Source organism: Culicoides brevitarsis, chromosome 2 (assembly GCF_036172545.1).
Source record: "Culicoides brevitarsis isolate CSIRO-B50_1 chromosome 2, AGI_CSIRO_Cbre_v1, whole genome shotgun sequence".
NCBI lineage: Eukaryota > Metazoa > Arthropoda > Insecta > Diptera > Ceratopogonidae > Culicoides > Culicoides brevitarsis.
Genome location: NC_087086.1, coordinates 36821741 through 36838109, shown reverse-complemented (window position 1 = coordinate 36838109; position 16369 = coordinate 36821741). Strand labels below are relative to the sequence as shown.

At 30.2% G+C, this 16369-nt stretch overlaps 2 protein-coding genes across 4 annotated transcripts; one reads left to right on the top strand and one right to left on the bottom strand.

Annotated features, from left to right (window-relative positions):
- Positions 1–4117: 4117 nt before the first annotated feature.
- Positions 4118–9611, bottom strand: LOC134829534 (erythroid differentiation-related factor 1). Its single transcript, XM_063842635.1, has 3 exons — positions 9490–9611; positions 8003–9430; positions 4118–6415 (listed from the first exon to the last, which is right to left on the bottom strand). Exons 1-3 carry the CDS (start codon positions 9511–9513, stop codon positions 4268–4270), a joined length of 3600 nt encoding a protein of 1199 aa, XP_063698705.1. The 5' UTR covers positions 9514–9611; the 3' UTR covers positions 4118–4267.
- Positions 9612–12280: 2669 nt separating this feature from the next.
- Positions 12281–15570, top strand: LOC134830561 (WD and tetratricopeptide repeats protein 1-like). 3 transcript variants are annotated; one of them, XM_063844084.1, is made up of 4 exons: positions 12281–12430; positions 12484–13918; positions 14958–15073; positions 15138–15570. In XM_063844084.1, exons 2-4 carry the CDS (start codon positions 12488–12490, stop codon positions 15427–15429), a joined length of 1839 nt encoding a protein of 612 aa, XP_063700154.1. In that variant the 5' UTR covers positions 12281–12430; positions 12484–12487; the 3' UTR covers positions 15430–15570. The 3 variants fall into 3 exon arrangements, with proteins under 3 accessions (XP_063700154.1, XP_063700155.1, XP_063700153.1); XM_063844083.1 differs by having other exon boundaries at positions 12298–12415; XM_063844085.1 differs by having other exon boundaries at positions 12281–13918.
- Positions 15571–16369: the final 799 nt, after the last annotated feature.

Here is a 16369-nt window from a genome sequence, read left to right as displayed (position 1 = left end):
ATAAATTGACTTGTCTGGCTCATTAAATCGCGTGTTAATTGCGGTAACGAGGCGATTAATCAGACACGATGGCGTTGCATTAATGAAGATGATGGAAAAATTCCAGGAATTTAGATCAAAATTCTACAAAGAAAGTTCTTGATCCATTTTGTCTCACTTTTCATAACAAATCATTTTGTTTCGTTTCATTTCAGCAAAAAATTCAAAAACAAACAACGAGTGTCCCATTTATTTACAAGCGCTCACGCTATAAAGCGATTTATTTGCGAATACCGGAAGGACAAGTCAATCATGCGGCATGATATACAAATGTGTATGAATTTTCTCGCAAAAATCGCAGATTTGTTTATTTACGTTTTGCGTAGAGTTGTTTGCACACAGAGCTAATGAATAATAGTAGGTAATCAAAAAGTTGAATTAGTTCAATGTAATTCCCATTAAAACTAATAAAAAATGTTTTCTTCCAGTCATTTATCTTCGAGCAAAAAACACTTTGACACACAATCAGAATTATTATGAACAAAGGCTCGTCGATGTTTTTGAAGGTAAGTTATGTGAGCGCTTTTTAAAAAATTGAAAAAAAAAATTAAGAAAATTTTTTTTTTTTTAGATGAATTTCAAAGGTAAGTTTAATTAACTTTTAAAAAATTTTCATTAATAATTTTTTTCATTTTTAGGTTTGAAGTTGTTCAAAATCTTAAAAATTGATGTTTTTTAATTTAGTTTTGCAATTAATTCTCTGAAAATCAAAGAAACTTAAAAGGATTGAATGATCTCATAACTTCGTAAACGATGGAAGTTTTACTGATGGAAAAAAAACTGATGAGATATGGAATTATGCTCTTTAAAAAAGATTCTTTATAGACTATGCAAACTGAGCAAAAATTCATCCTTCTTATAGAGAAAGCTCGAGTTCTAATGGATGTAATTATTTGGAGGCTCAACGAAAGTAAGGACACAAATATGTTACATGATACATGTCTCTCCTCTAATATTTTCTACATGAGACGAAACTTAATTCGATAATAAAGCTGCTGAATTGATGAACAAAATATTTATATTTGATGTCAAGTTTAACTTGAACTCTCAACCCATAGGAAAAGCAATCCATAGTAACAATAAGTACATAAAAAAACCATATAATGAACAAGATACAAAAGATTCTCTTTTAAGAAAATCTGAAGTAACAGACCATTGAGTAACATTAAAAGAAAATTTTAACAAAGATAGTAAAAATACCAAGATAAATTGACTTTGTCCTTTTTACAACTTTTTAAATCTTTTTTGAACAAAAAAAAATTAAATACGTAATAAACCTTATACTATAGAACTTACAGACAGACCTCCATAAAACCCTTCCGTTCAATATAATTCGATAACGTGTTACACAAAATTGCAAACAGGCACTGCAAAAAAAAATAAACAAAAGGAAGTTACCTTGAGTGATGTCAATGTCATCATGTGTATTTAGTTTTTTTTTTGTATACATGGGATCGATCGCTTATAACTCATAATACAAGTTATGAATGCTTGTTTTGCGAAAAAAATCCAGTTAAGTTAGAAATAGCAAACGAGAAAAAATGTTAGGTCAGTTTTTTATTATAGATTTAGTTTAAACTAGAAAAACTTGTTTTTCAAAAAAAAAATGGTTTTTGCAAATTTGATTGATTTGAAATGATTTTTAGGTGTTTCCCGCTATAAATTAATCAATTTCTTTCATTTTACAACAGCTTTGAATAAGACAAGTAGCTAAAATTTGGCTATTATGTCATATTAGAGCTCAATAAACATGATAATTTTTTTATTTCTATGCAAATTTTTTTAAACAAAATTTATAAAAAAATTTTATCCATGAACATTTTGACAGAAAATTTAATATCAGAGGTTCTCAGAATATTTTATTTTTTTATGATTAAAAAAATATTAATTTTTAAAAGCAAATTAAACTAAAACTATAAAAGAAATTAAATCAGAAAAATTTTAATTAAAAAAGTTATTTTAATTTTTTTTTTAATTTATTTTTAAAAAAATATTTAAATTAATTTATAAAAAAATTAATAAAAAATATTTAAAAAAAATTAAATAAATTAAATTAAATTAATATTTTAAATTAAATAAATTGAAAATATCTTAAGGATTTAATTTTTTAAATTGTTAGAAAAAAATATTTGAACAAAGTAAATAATTCTCCCTATTGTCATTTCTTTATATCCACACAAGCACCATAACTCGATAAAAAAAAGTAGAATAATTTGACCGTGAAAACTCAATAACATTTCCGCCGTTATAAAATATTGCCGTGTTTTTTTTTTCGCGAACCTATCAACAGCAACAGCTTTTTATTCAAATACACCTCATTTAAGGTAACTTGATGTAGGCATGACATGCGTGGAGATGTCTGGTAATCGGATCTGATGTAACACGAGTCGCAACTTTTAATTACAATTTGCATTGATTCTGAATTTGCACACGACTCAAAAGTCACAAGACCGCAAAAAGCTTGTCTGAAACAAAAAAAATAAAAATATTCATAACTTGAAAGGCGAATAACCTTCAAATTCGCACGCATTCGATGTACAGAGGTACTGACTCTCCTCCGGAGACTTGAACTCTTTATATGGAAGTTGTCGGGTGATTGAACCGGTTTTGGCGAAACATAATTTTTGATGTGCACTTATGTTGCTTTTTTTTATAAAAAATGAGGGGAAATCGCATTTCTTCGGTACACAGACGCGAAGTCGACGATCGAGCAGAGACGACCTTCAGTTCCTTATTGTGTCTTTATTATTTTGCCATTACGGATTACATTGTATAACAACGCCACAAGAATAAAAAGAATCAAGGAACAAGTCTCTTACATCACGCTGTGTACGCAAAAAAAAAACGAAAGAACACAATGCGAATTTTAAAATAAAAATAAAACTAAAAGAAAAATTGAGTACAAAAAACCCACAAACACGACACAGACAATATTTTTAAATAGGTCAAGTTCGTTTGCCTTGAGTACGATTCTATGTTCGGATCGCACGCTGTTTTGCGTATGGCAAGTGCTCGGTTTGCTCATTGCAGCGTAAAAATAGTCAGTCTGGCGTTTCGCGTTGATGATGATGAGTTTTTGCAATTGTGCATCGTGCGTAGTTTAATTGAGATTTTTTTTTTGACGAAAATGAAAGTTTTTTTTTGACAGATGTGACAAATTTGAAATGAGGGATGCCAATTGACAATTTTTGAAAAAAAAAAATTTTTTTTTGATGAATTGCCAATGAATATTCGAGTATTGGTTACAAAAAATTCGTTTTGAGTCAATTTTATTTTGAACTTTTTGTTTAATATGATTTTTTTTTGTTTGAAGCTCAAAATGAACTTTTAGTTAAATAAAGCGCCATCTGTGGTATAATTTTTTATTGTTTGAAGCTCAAAATGAAATTTTAGTTAAATAAAGCGCCATCTATTGTATGAATTTTTATTGTTTGAAGCTCAAAATGAAATTTTTGTTCAATAAAGCGCCATCTATTGTATGAATTTTTATTGTTTGAAGCTCAAAATGAAAATTTAGTTCAATAAAGCGCCATCTATTGTATGAATTTTTATTGTTTGAAGCTCAAAATGAACTTTTAGTTCAATAAAGCGCCATCTATTGTATAAATTTTCATTGTTTGAAGCTCAAAATGAACTTTTAGTTAAATAAAGCGCCATCTGGGGTATAATTTTTAATTGTTTGAAGCTCAAAATGAAATTTTTGTTCAATAAAGCGCCATCTATTGTATGAATTTTCATTGTTTGAAGCTCAAAATGAACTTTTAGTTAAATTAAGCGCCGTCTGTGGTAAAAATTTTAATTATTTGAAACTTAAAATGAAATTTTTGTTTAATAAAGTGCCATCTATTGTATGAATTTTTATTGTTTGAAGCTCAAAATGAACTTTTTGTTAAATAAAACGCCATCTATTGTATGAATTTTTATTGTTAGAAGCTCAAAATGAACTTTTTGTTAAATAAAGCGCCATCTATTGTATGAATTTTTATTGTTTGAAGCTCAAAATGAACTTTTTGTTCAATAAAGCGCCATCTATTTGTTAAATATAGCGCCATCTATTGTATGAATTTTCATTGTCTGAAGCTCAAAATGAAAAATTAGTTCAATAAAGCGCCATCTATTGTCAAAAATTTAAATGTTTACCTTAAAAACTTCACTTTTATTAAAAAAAACTTCATTTAGAAAGAATTTATCACCTTTTTTTCCTCTTTTTATTAAACAAAATAATAAATTAATTCAACGATTTTTGCTTTTCCGCTAGTTTAACTAGAACTTGATTTAAGTGCGATGCCAATTCTTTCGTCTCTTGCTTGCCCGGAGGTCTCAAAGTCATTCCGAACATCGATTTAAACAACGTTGCTTGTGCTTCATTTCCCTTTTTCCCGCTCATATTGCTGTAAGTCTTCGCCAACGTTCTCAAACAAATTTGGAGTCTTTGTTCAAACAATTCCAACATTTTTGGGAGATCTTCCGCAAGATTTTCCGATTCGACAATTTTCTGCAAAATCGGCTGAGATTCGTACAAGAGATCCATCGTCACAAGTAAATGCTTAATTTTAGCTGTGGGACTTGCCGTTGCTTCTGTGAGCGATTCGGCGACTGAAACGCGTTTCAATTGGACTTCCATGAATTCCCGCGTTTCATTGAGGCTTTGAAAAATCTTTGCTGACTTTTCATAATGCATCCGACAGAGCGTGAGATACGTTTTTTTCTTATTTTCATCACAATTTTCTCGTTTAAGCCAGAAATTATGATATAACGAGCCAAGGCGATGATGAATGAGTCCCGCACGGAAGGTATAAAGTACTTGTTTGGTACTTCCGGTGTCAGTTTGACACAATCTCAGTGCTTTTTGGAGCGCTTCAACGACACTATGTTCGATTTCTTCCGTCGACAAGCGATTATCCATCAATCCATAGTCCTGTAACGTCTTTGCATAGTTGAAAGTTGCTCCCGAAAGTTCCCAACTGATCAATTCCCACAACTCTGGGTTATTTTTGCGACTTCCAACGATCCCCAAAGCTCTTTGATAATACGAAAATGCTTCGTTATAGAATTTTCGGGTGATATTCGGGTCATTTGCGGTTTCTCCGGGCATCGGCATGTGCGATCTGAGACGGAAAAAGCGTCCCATGTTGGTTAACATGAGAATTAAATTCGTACTGTCTTGAACTTCTTCGAACAAAACGATTCCCTTGTTGAAGGCATCGTAACATTTCATCATAAATGCTTTGTAAACCGGAATTTCGACGACGTCTGAAGGATTTTTGGTCGTTTCCGGCAGAATTTCTTCCTTTTTCAGCTCTTCTTGGGCTTTGAGGTAGTCATCGAAGGCAATTTGGGCCAAAGACATGTACCGATTACCCAAATCGTTGTTGACACTTGCCAATCTTCTTCGGTATTCGAGTCGCGTTTCGGGATCAGCGTCGCCGCAAGCCGCCTCGTAAAAAGCACATGACGTTTGGAGCAATTCTTCGACATTTTTACTCGGTTTTGGTAAATTTTCTTCGACAATTTCGGCATCTTTGCACAATTCTTCCTGAATATAGCGATCCGTTTCACTTTGTGACGTGAAACCTTCCATTTGCGTCTCGAATTTGTCCAAATTTTTGCTAAACTGGTAGAAACAATCGCCCGCACGTCCCAAAAGCCAATTTTTTCGCTCAGTTTTGATATCGGGCAAGTAAGTTTTGATCAGTTGATGACATTTGATGGATGCATAGATGAATTTTAAGCAAACTCCGTAACATTCGTTGGCATAAGCATGTTCCGCTTTGGTCACATACACGAGACAAGCCTTTTCGAACAGCAATAATTTGAGATGTGTGTTCCACGAACATTTTATTATCTCCGTAGCTGCCAAGGGGAGAAGAGATTTGTTCAAATCATCATTTTCTTCGACCGAATTTTGCTTTTTGACACCTTTTTTGCCTTTTTTACTCGAATTTTTCCTTGAATCTTCTGTCTCCAAGGTCTCATAAGGCATTGGGATCGGTTGAAATGGATTTGCCAAGTTTGGATTTTGTTCTTCGTATAATCTTTTTTGTTTTTCTTGTTCTTTGGCTTTTTCTTCTTCCGAAGTGTCAAAGTATTGTAAGCAAGATAAGCCGGATGCCAAGTGATTTAAGGCTAAAGTGCTGCGTTCGACGACGTCAGTTGAGGATAAAGGCGGCGGAGAGGCGTTGAATTTTTTCATAGAGTTGCCGTTTTGGTTGTAGTCGCTTAGGGTTTCTTTGAGACTTTTTGCGGCGTGTTCGAGAGTTGAGTTTTTGTTCAGGTTTAAGTCGAATGAGCCATCGTCAGTTTCAGGATCACTTTCGACTTCTTCGTCGAATAAGGAGCTGGTTTCCGTGTTTGTGTCGGAGTCTTCTTGAGCAGCCTGTGGAGAAAAAAATGAGAAAAAATTAATTTAATGTAAAAAAATTTTTTTTCTTGCAAAAAATTAGAATTAAAAAAAAACTTTAGAAAAAATAATGAAAAAAATAAATAAAATTTAAAAAAGAATTAAATAAAGTTTTAAAAATTTTAATTTAATTTAATTTTTTTTAATTAATTTAATAAATTTAAAAATAAGGCCGCTCCAAATGACACTCAATAGTTTTGTCCAAAATTTTTGAAATAAAAATGGGGGGGGCAAAAAAATAAAAAATTTTGAAATTTTTTTTTTAAAATTTTTCAAAAATTTTTGATCGTTAAAAATTTAATTTTGAGTTTTTTACATTAATTTGTTATTAAAAATTGATTTAAAACAAAATTAATTAAAATTGAAAAAAATTAATATCATAAAAACAACTGTCAAAATTTTTTTGAAAAATAAAATTCAATAATTTTCATGAAAATTAATATTTAAATAAAATTTTATGTCAAAATACGATTTTTAATACAAAAGTTACTAAAAATTGAAAAATTTTCTTGAAAATTTTTTAAAAAATTATGAAAATACACCAAAAATCGGTAATTTTTGATGAAATTTTTAACTTTTTTTTTTATTTTGCCCCAAAAATTTTCGAAAATAAAAAAAAAACTATTGAGTTTCTAAATTTTAATTATTTTAAAAAATTATTATTAATTTAATTAATTAATTTAATTTAAAAATTAATTTTATCGAAGATTTTTTTAAATTTTTTATTATTTAAAATTTTCTATTTAAGTTGCTCAAAAGAGTTAAAGTTTAATTTTTTCGATTTTTTTTTTTAATTTAAAAATATTTTTTTTTACGATTTCACGAAAAAATTATTATAAAAAAAAAAAATTTTTGAGATTTATATTTTTATGATTTTTCAATTTTTCTTAAAATTTTGAAATTTAAAAAAAAAACTTAAAATATAAAAAATAAAAAAAAACTTTAAAACTAAATTTAATTTTAAATAAAAATTAAATTCATAAAAAAAATTAATTTAATTTAGAAAAAAAATTAAAATTTAAGAAATAATTAGATTTAATTAAATACAAAATTTTTGTTTCAAATATTTTATATTGTTAAAATTTTAAATTTTCGAAAATCGTTGTAATTTTTTTGGAAAATTTTAAAAACTTAATTAATTCAAGTTACTCAAGAAAATTCAAATTTTTACGAAAATTCTTTCATTTACCAAAATTTCTTAAAGTTTTTAAAACTTTTTAAAAAAAATTCCGATAATTGATAAAATTTTCAAAAAATTAAAGAATTTTAAATGAAATTTTTAGCATTTCTTTCATCAAAATTGATCAATAAAAATTAAAAAAAAAAATAAAAATCTTAAAATTTTTTTAAAATTTTTCAAAATTTGTCAATTTTTAAAAGTTTTCAATGATTTTTTGAAATTTTCATAGATTCTAAATTTATTTATTTATTTAGGAAATTTTTTAAAATTTTCTTATATTTTGATGAATTTTTTCTTAATTTTCCTAAATTTGCCTAAATTTTAATTTTTTCGAATTTTTTCAAAATATTTTTAAGAAATTTGCATAAAAAATCAATTCTTACCTGTTTTTCATCATAAAAACACGGCGCCTTGGGATCAATAGTCGACGGCACAAACAAATCCGACAACATATAATGCGACGACGTCACAATTTGCGGATATTTCTCCTTCGGCAACAGTTTGATGCAATTATCCAACAAACTCTTAATACAACCCGCCGTCTTTGGCGTCATCGTGATCGTTTTTTCTTTGATATTTTTCGCCACCGAATACAGTAACATCGCAACTGGCGTCGTAAAGGGATTTTTATCGACTGCCTCGCCCTTGCAAAGTGTCGTCAAGTCATAAAGTTTCACGACGTCGTCATTCCTTCCCTTGAACAACCAATAAGTGTGTCCGGGTTTCGTTGCTTTCGACTTCAAAAAGGACAAAATATGTTGCGCTACATTACGAATGATACGCGGCGAGAATTGCGAATCTTCCAAATAAGGCAAGTCTTCGGTCTTGATGAGTTCGTATTTTTGCACAATGCCGTCTAAATGGTAGCACATGACGACTTCGGGCACGTTACACATCAAATTGTCGAGCCAGCAGTCGATTCCGGTGAGAACGGAGATCGGTTGACGAGCATCTCTCAAGCGTAAAGTGATGCAAGGACGATTTGAGTTGCCAAAAATCGGCAAATCTGTCCCGATTAGCATTCGGATGTCTTCAAAAGTCCAAATTACGTTGCGATTATGTTGCTGGGAGCGTGGAAGATGCTCCTCCGTCGCTGGATCGGGCAATCTGGGACCTTTCAAGAGCGGCGTTTGATGTTGTTGCTCCTGCAATGCCTTCATAATTTGTTCTTCGGCTTCTTTTTCGTTTTCTGACTTCTCCGCGGTGCTGTCTTCGTCCTCTGGCTTCGCGCTGTAGTACAAAAATTTGCTCATCAGGTTCATCCGTTGAAGCATATCTCTCGAAGCGCCCTTACTTTTGAGAAAAACGCTCCTTTCCTTCTCGCTCATGCTATTTACGACATGATCCACGATAAATTTCCGCAACCAATCCCAATCTTCGCTCGCTTGCATCAAAAAATATTTATGAATATCGAAATCATCGATCAAAAGTGTGTTGTTGACACGATGAACGATCATCGAAATTACACTTTTCTCCGAATACGGCAATTTTAGGATCCTCTTGATATTTTCCGCATCCGAAATGACGTCAATGTCCCCAATTGGATCGTCCGAAAACATCTCTTGGAACATATTTGCCATTTTGAAGCTCGAAACGCCCTTGGAATGCGAAATTACTTGTTTCAAGCCGTAATCGTCGTTGCACAACCAATTACTCGGCGGTAAATTCAAATCCGTATTACATTGCAAACGGGAGAAATTCGCAACTTTACAAGCCTCGAATTTCACTAAACTGTTGGATTTGATGGGCGTTTTGTCTTTTTTGTTGGTTTCATGTTCAAGCATGTCGCGAGTTGGTGAGTCACGTTTGTTCTAAAATTGTAAAAAATTATTTTTTAAAGTGATTTTTGATGAGTTTTTGTGAATTTTACCTTTGATTCTGAGTTTTCTTCCATTTTATAGATTTTTTAATTGTTATTAAGACATAAAAATTTATTTTTTTTGGCAAAAGTTGATGTAACCTTTCTCGCCGCTTCGTGAATGTTCTTGAAATTGCAAACAGCTGTTCATCAAAACAATGCTTTGGCGTGACACTTGTACAAGAAACTTGAAACTTGGATCAAAAGTTTTTGGAAATCCGTTACATGCCTCGATTTATCAATTTTATTCGTCTCAGTTACAGGGTCGAGAAAAAACTTTTTACTTCTTTATTACTTTTCAAAACTGTTACTTTTTCCTTGCTCCAAATGGATAAAAATTTGTCAGAGGGCTCTAATTTATCATTTTTAATCATTTTATAACTCAAAACTGCCAAAAAATTGAAACTGAAAAAAAATTTTTTCTTTGACACAGTTTTGATTTGAAAACTAAATCAAGAGCAAAACTGTGTCAAAAACTATGTCAAAAACTGTGTCAAAGCAATTTTTGTCAAATCTTGCTCCAAATGGATAAAAATTTGTCAGAGGGCTCTAATTTATCATTTTTAATCATTTTATAACTCAAAACTGCCAAAAAATTGAAACTGAAAAAAAATTTTTTCTTTGACAAAGTTTTGTTTTGAAAACTAAATCAAGAGCAAAACTGTGTCAAAAACTATGTCAAAAACTGTGTCAAAGCAATTTTTGTCAAATCTTTCCAAATGGATTGAAATTTGTCAGAGGGCTCTAATTTATCATTTTTAATCAAAACTCAAAACTGCCAAAAAATTGAAACTGAAAAAAATTTTTTTCTTTGACAGAAAACTAAATCAAGAGCAAAACTGTGTCAAAAACTATGTCAAAAACTGTGTCAAAGCAATTTTTGTCAAATCTTGCTCCAAATGGATAAAAATTTGTCAGAGGGCTCTAATTTATCATTTTTAATCATTTTATAACTCAAAACTGCCAAAAAATTGAAACTGAAAAAAAAACAAGTTTTTTTAAAAACTAAATCAAGAGCAAAAAAACTGTGTTGTGTCAAAGCAATTTTTGTCAAATCTTGTCCAAATGGATTGAAATTTGTGAGGGCTCTAAACTAAATCAAAACTGCCAAAAAATTGCTGAAAAAAAATTTTTAATCTGACATGTCAAAAACTAAATCAAGAGCAAAAAAATGTCAAAAACTGTGTCAAAGCAATTTTTGTCAAATCTTGCTCCAAATGGATAAAAATTTGTCAGAGGGCTCTAATTTATCATTTTTAATCATTTTATAACTCAAAACTGCCAAAAAATTGAAACTGAAAAAAATTTTTTTCTTTGACATAGTTTTGTTTTAAAAACTAAATCAAGAGCAAAAAAACTGTGTCAAAAACTGTGTCAAAGCAATTTTTGTCAAATCTTGCTCCAAATGGATTGAAATTTGTCAGAGGGCTCTAATTTATCATTTTTAATAATTTTGTAACTCAAAACTGCCAAAAAATTGAAACTGAAAAAAATTTTTTTCTTTGACATAGTTTTGTTTTAAAAACTAAATCAAGAGCAAAAAAACTGTGTCAAAAACTGTGTCAAAGCAATTTTTGTCAAATCTTGCTCCAAATGGCTCTAATTATCATTTTTAATCAGAACTCAAAACTGCCAAAAAATTTGAAAAAAATCATTTTTACATAGTTTTGTTTTAAAAACTCAAAACAAGAGCAAAAAAACTTGTCAAAAACTGTGTCAAAGCAATTTTTGTTCTTGCTCCAAATGGATTGAAATTTGTGCTCTAATTTATCATTTTTAATCATTTTAAATCAAAACTGCCAAAAAATTGAAACTGAAAAAAAATTTTTTCTTTGACATAGTTTTGTTTTAAAAACTAAATCAAGAGCAAAAAAACTGTGTCAAAAACTGTGTCAAAGCAATTTTTGTCAAATCTTGCTCCAAATGGATTGAAATTTGTCAGAGGGCTCTAATTTATCATTTTTAATAATTTTGTAACTCAAAACTGCCAAAAAATTGAAACTGAAAAAAAATTTTTTCTTTGACACAGTTTTGATTTGAAAACTAAATCAAGAGCAAAACTGTGTCAAAAACTATGTCAAAAACTGTGTCAAAGCAATTTTTGTCAAATCTTGCTCCAAATGGATAAAAATTTGTCAGAGGGCTCTAATTTATCATTTTTAATCATTTTAAAACTCAAAACTGCCAAAAAATTGAAACTGAAAAAAATTTTTTTCTTTGACACAGTTTTGATTTGAAAACTAAATCAAGAGCAAAACTGTGTCAAAAACTATGTCAAAAACTGTGTCAAAGCAATTTTTGTCAAATCTTGCTCCAAATGGATAAAAATTTGTCAGAGGGCTCTAATTTATCATTTTTAATCATTTTATAACTCAAAACTGCCAAAAAATTGAAACTGAAAAAAATTTTTTTCTTTGACACAGTTTTGTTTTAAAAACTAAATCAAGAGCAAAAAAACTGTGTCAAAAACTGTGTCAAAGCAATTTTTGTCAAATCTTGCTCAGTAAAAGTAAAAATTTTGACTTTTGGCTTAAAAGTTTTTTGGGCCCTGCTCAGTTGAACAATATCAACTGAGACGAATGAAATTGATAAATTGAGGCAAGTAACGGATTTCCAACAACAAAAATCATGAAAAACTCATCTTGAGCGTATTTTCTTAAAATTTTTCATGATTTTTCCCAATTTTTTTACCAAATTTTTACCTTTAGAAACATTTTAAACCTAAAAGCCAACAAAAAATTAATCAAATTCAAACAGACCGACATCCAAAACCCCAAAAAAGCAATTTTACCTGAAGGAATGCCTTCAGAAAAACAACAACTTACAAAAAATCATTCTCGAAATCGATATTTTTGCAACAAAATTCCAAATTAATCGCATCTTATTGGACTTTTATCACATTCTAATTGGATTTTCGAGCATCCCGGATGTTTTTCCCGTAAAATCCGTTCATGTAAGTTAATGATTTTCCGGCGAAATTTTCACCATCAAAAAAATTTTTTTTAGTAAAATGATGCGAAATTATCCCGACAACAGTAAAATTAACATCACACATCTCCTGCAAGAACGGCAACAGCGCGATGTGCAACGAATTGTCAAAAATCGCTTGCAAACCACACGTCCCTTCCTGCAACGAATGGAACTCGAAGCAGAGTTAAAAGGTCACGAAGGTTGCGTAAATTGCTTGGAATGGTCCGCGGATGGGCGAGTTTTGGCCTCGGGCAGCGACGATTGTCACGTAATTCTGTGGGATGCGTTTCGACATCGGAAAATAAAAGATTTGGCAACACCGCATCGCGGCAATATTTTTTCCGTGAAATTTTTGCCGCAAACGGAAAATTCGACGTTAGTGACGGGAGCGGGCGATGCACGGATTTACGGGTACGATTTGAATCATCACGAGCCGATTTTTCGTTGCAATTGCCATCAAGTGCGGGTAAAACGATTGGCAGTTGCTGCGGAGACGCCGCATCTTTTTTGGTCGGCTTGCGAAGATGGGCGCGTTTTTCAGTTCGATTTACGGGAATCGCACAAGTGTCAGAGCAACAACGAGGAAATTGTGCTAATTGACTTGACGAACCACGTGGGACGGTATGCCGAAGTGAAATGCATCGCAACGAATCCGAGACGGCCCGAATTGCTTGCAATTGGCGCAAATGACCCTTACGCGAGATTATACGATCGACGAATGATCAAACCGGATGTCATGAAGGTGCCCTTGAGTTTTACGGCGGAATCGGAATTTTACGAGGATCGAATACCGCGAAATGGATGCGTCACGTATTTCGCGCCGGGTCATCTTCAGAAGCAACGAGATATCCCGCAAGGCGCTGCAACTTATATCACCTTCAGTCCCAACGGAAGAGAACTTCTTGTCAATATCGGCGCCGAACAAATTTACTTGTACGACATTTTAAGCAAAAAACAACCAGAATTACTCGATTTACCGCCGTTAGCGGCTTGTGAAGCAGCGAAAAATACCAAAACCCCCGCCGTTTCAACCGTAACGGAACAAATGAAGCAACGCGGCAACGAGTTACTCGACAAAGAACTTTTCACGGAAGCCATTAACCAATATAGCTTAGCGATGGAACACTCCCCGAACTACCCGGCTTTATATTTGAACCGAGCAACAGCACTGATGCGGCGAAAATGGCGCGGAGATTTGTACGCGGGGCTTTTAGATTGCACAAAAGCTTTGAAGTTGGATCCGGCTTACGTTAAAGCGCAATTTAGGATGGCACGAGCTTTGTTAGATATGGATTTTCCGAAGGAAGCGGAAAAGTGTCTCGATGAAATTAGGAAGAGGTTTCCGGATTTCAAGAATAATCACGGGGTGCTGATGCTGAATAGAGATATCGAGACTGCTTTGGAGAAAAAAGAGACTAATGGCAATGGGATGAATGGCGTGGAGCCGACAAAGTTGTCCGATAATGAAATGGTGAGTTGAATTAGCGAAAAGGCGATTTTCAAATTTTTTAACGGTCATTTTTACGAACTTTCGATTAATTTGGCATAAAATGTCAATTTTAAATTAATTTAAAGTTTTAAATCGATAACAAAAGTTTTAATTTTTCATAAATTTTGTTTGAATAGATAATAATTTTGTTTTATATTTTTTAACTGTCAGTTTTAAAATTGACATTTATAAAATTTTAACTCAATTTTTTTGAAAAATTAAAATTTTTGAAATATTTTTTTAAATCTTTTTTTCAAAATTTCATAATTTTAGCTTAAATTTTAAAAATAAATAAATAATATAAAATTTTTAACGGAAATTTTTTGAACTGACATTTAAAAAAATTTGTTCGCAATTTTTTTTTTCAAATTTAAAATTATATTTTTTCAGATACTTACAAGAAAATTTTCTATTAAAAATTAACTTTTATTATCGAAAAAAAAATTTAAAATTTTTAACGTATAAATTTTTGAATTGAGTTTTAAATATTTTTTTTTTAATTTTAAATTTTTCATGAATTTTTGTTTGAATAGAAAATAAAATTAATTTTTAAATTTTTTGAAGAAATTTAAGTTTTATAATAAAATTTTAAGAAAATTCTTAAGAAAAATTTTAATTTTATTTAAAAAAAAATTAATATAAATATTAGTTTTTTTTAATAATAAAAATAATCACGTAAATTAAAAATAATTTAAAAAAATAAAAATTTTAACGGATACATTATAGAACTGACTTTAAAAAAAATTTTATTAAATTTAATATTCTTTGCCAAATTCCAAAGTAAATTTTGTTTTTTAGACACTAAAAAAATTTTTTTCAATCAAAAATTAACTTGAATTAGCGAAAAAGCGATTTTCAAATTTTTAACGGAAATTATTCGAATTATTCATGAATTTTTAATAGAAAAATGTCAACATCTTACTTTTTTGAGTTTTTGGAACGATAAAATAAAAATTTGAAAAAATTTTCTTAATCCAATTGAATTAAATCAATTTTTATATATTTTTTTTTTAATTTTCAGCATTGGCGATCATCAGCTCGTGACTACAAAGAACGCTTCGTGGGACATTGCAATATTAAAACTGACATCAAAGAAGCCAACTTTTTCGGAGCTGATGGTCGATACATCGTTGCTGGGTAAATTTTCCTCAATTCCCTCTCATTTCATGTTCAAAAAATAAAATTTTCCTTAAAATTTCAGTTCCGACGACGGCAATCTCTTCATTTGGGAACGCCCAAGCGGCATAATTTGCGAAATTCTTACCGCTGACAAGTCAATTTTGAATTGTGTGCAACCGCATCCGTATCAGTGTCTTCTGGCGTCGTCGGGAATCGATCATGAAATTCGTCTGTGGTCTCCGCAGCCCATCGAGGGCGTCGAATATCAGCATAAGGCAACGGAAACTGTCGATATTAAGGAGAACCAAACTCGAATGGCGACAGATTCGTTTGAATTTGATAATTTTTCGGGCGCCGTGTGTCGCACGAGCTAGCTAGCTTAGCGCGAAGTTGTTTATTTATTGTGAATTATTTATTTGTAGCTATTTTTTTAGTGAACTTGAACACTTACTTAGTCAACAGCAAATTAATTTAAAATTAATAAATATATATATTTGCACACCTTCTTAAAAACAAAAATTAATAAGAAAAAAAAGATGAAAATTTAAAAATATTTCTTAACATTTTTTTTTATTTTTTCTTTTGAAAAAATTTTTTTGATGACGGTAAGAAAAATTTTCATTGAATTAGCAAATGAGCAATTTTAAAATTTTTCAACGGTAATTTTTTGAATTGACATTTAAAATTTTATATCAAATAATGCAAAAAAATCAAACCTTTAAATTAATTTTAGTTTTCCCTCAATTTTTGATACAAAAATATAACTTTATACAATTTTTAATTCAAATCAACAAAAAAATAATTTTAAAGGATAATTTTTTTGAACTGACATTAAATTTGTTTTAAAATTTCTCTCAGAAAATCTACTTTTTCTCTCTAAAATCTACTAAATTTTACTCTTTTCTTAAAATATTTTGTTTTTTGAATTAAAAATAAAAATTTTTATCGAAATATTTACTTGAATTAGCATAAATACGATTTCCAAATTTTTAACGGTCGTTTTTTGAATTGACGTTTTAAAATTTTTATTCAAATTTGGCAAAAAATATCAAATTGCGAAGAAAATTTAAGTTTTATGATAAGTTTTAAAACATTTTTATCTCAAATCAACAAAAAATTTATTTTCAAATTTTTAACGGTAATTTTTTTAAATTGACATTTACAGAATTTTGATAAATTTGAAGTAACAAATTTTAAATATTTGGACTTTATTTTAGTTTTCCAACAATTTTTTACCAAAAATTATATTTTATATTAAATTTTTATTTTAAGCCAACAGAAAAATTATATTCAAAATTTTAACGGAAATTTTTT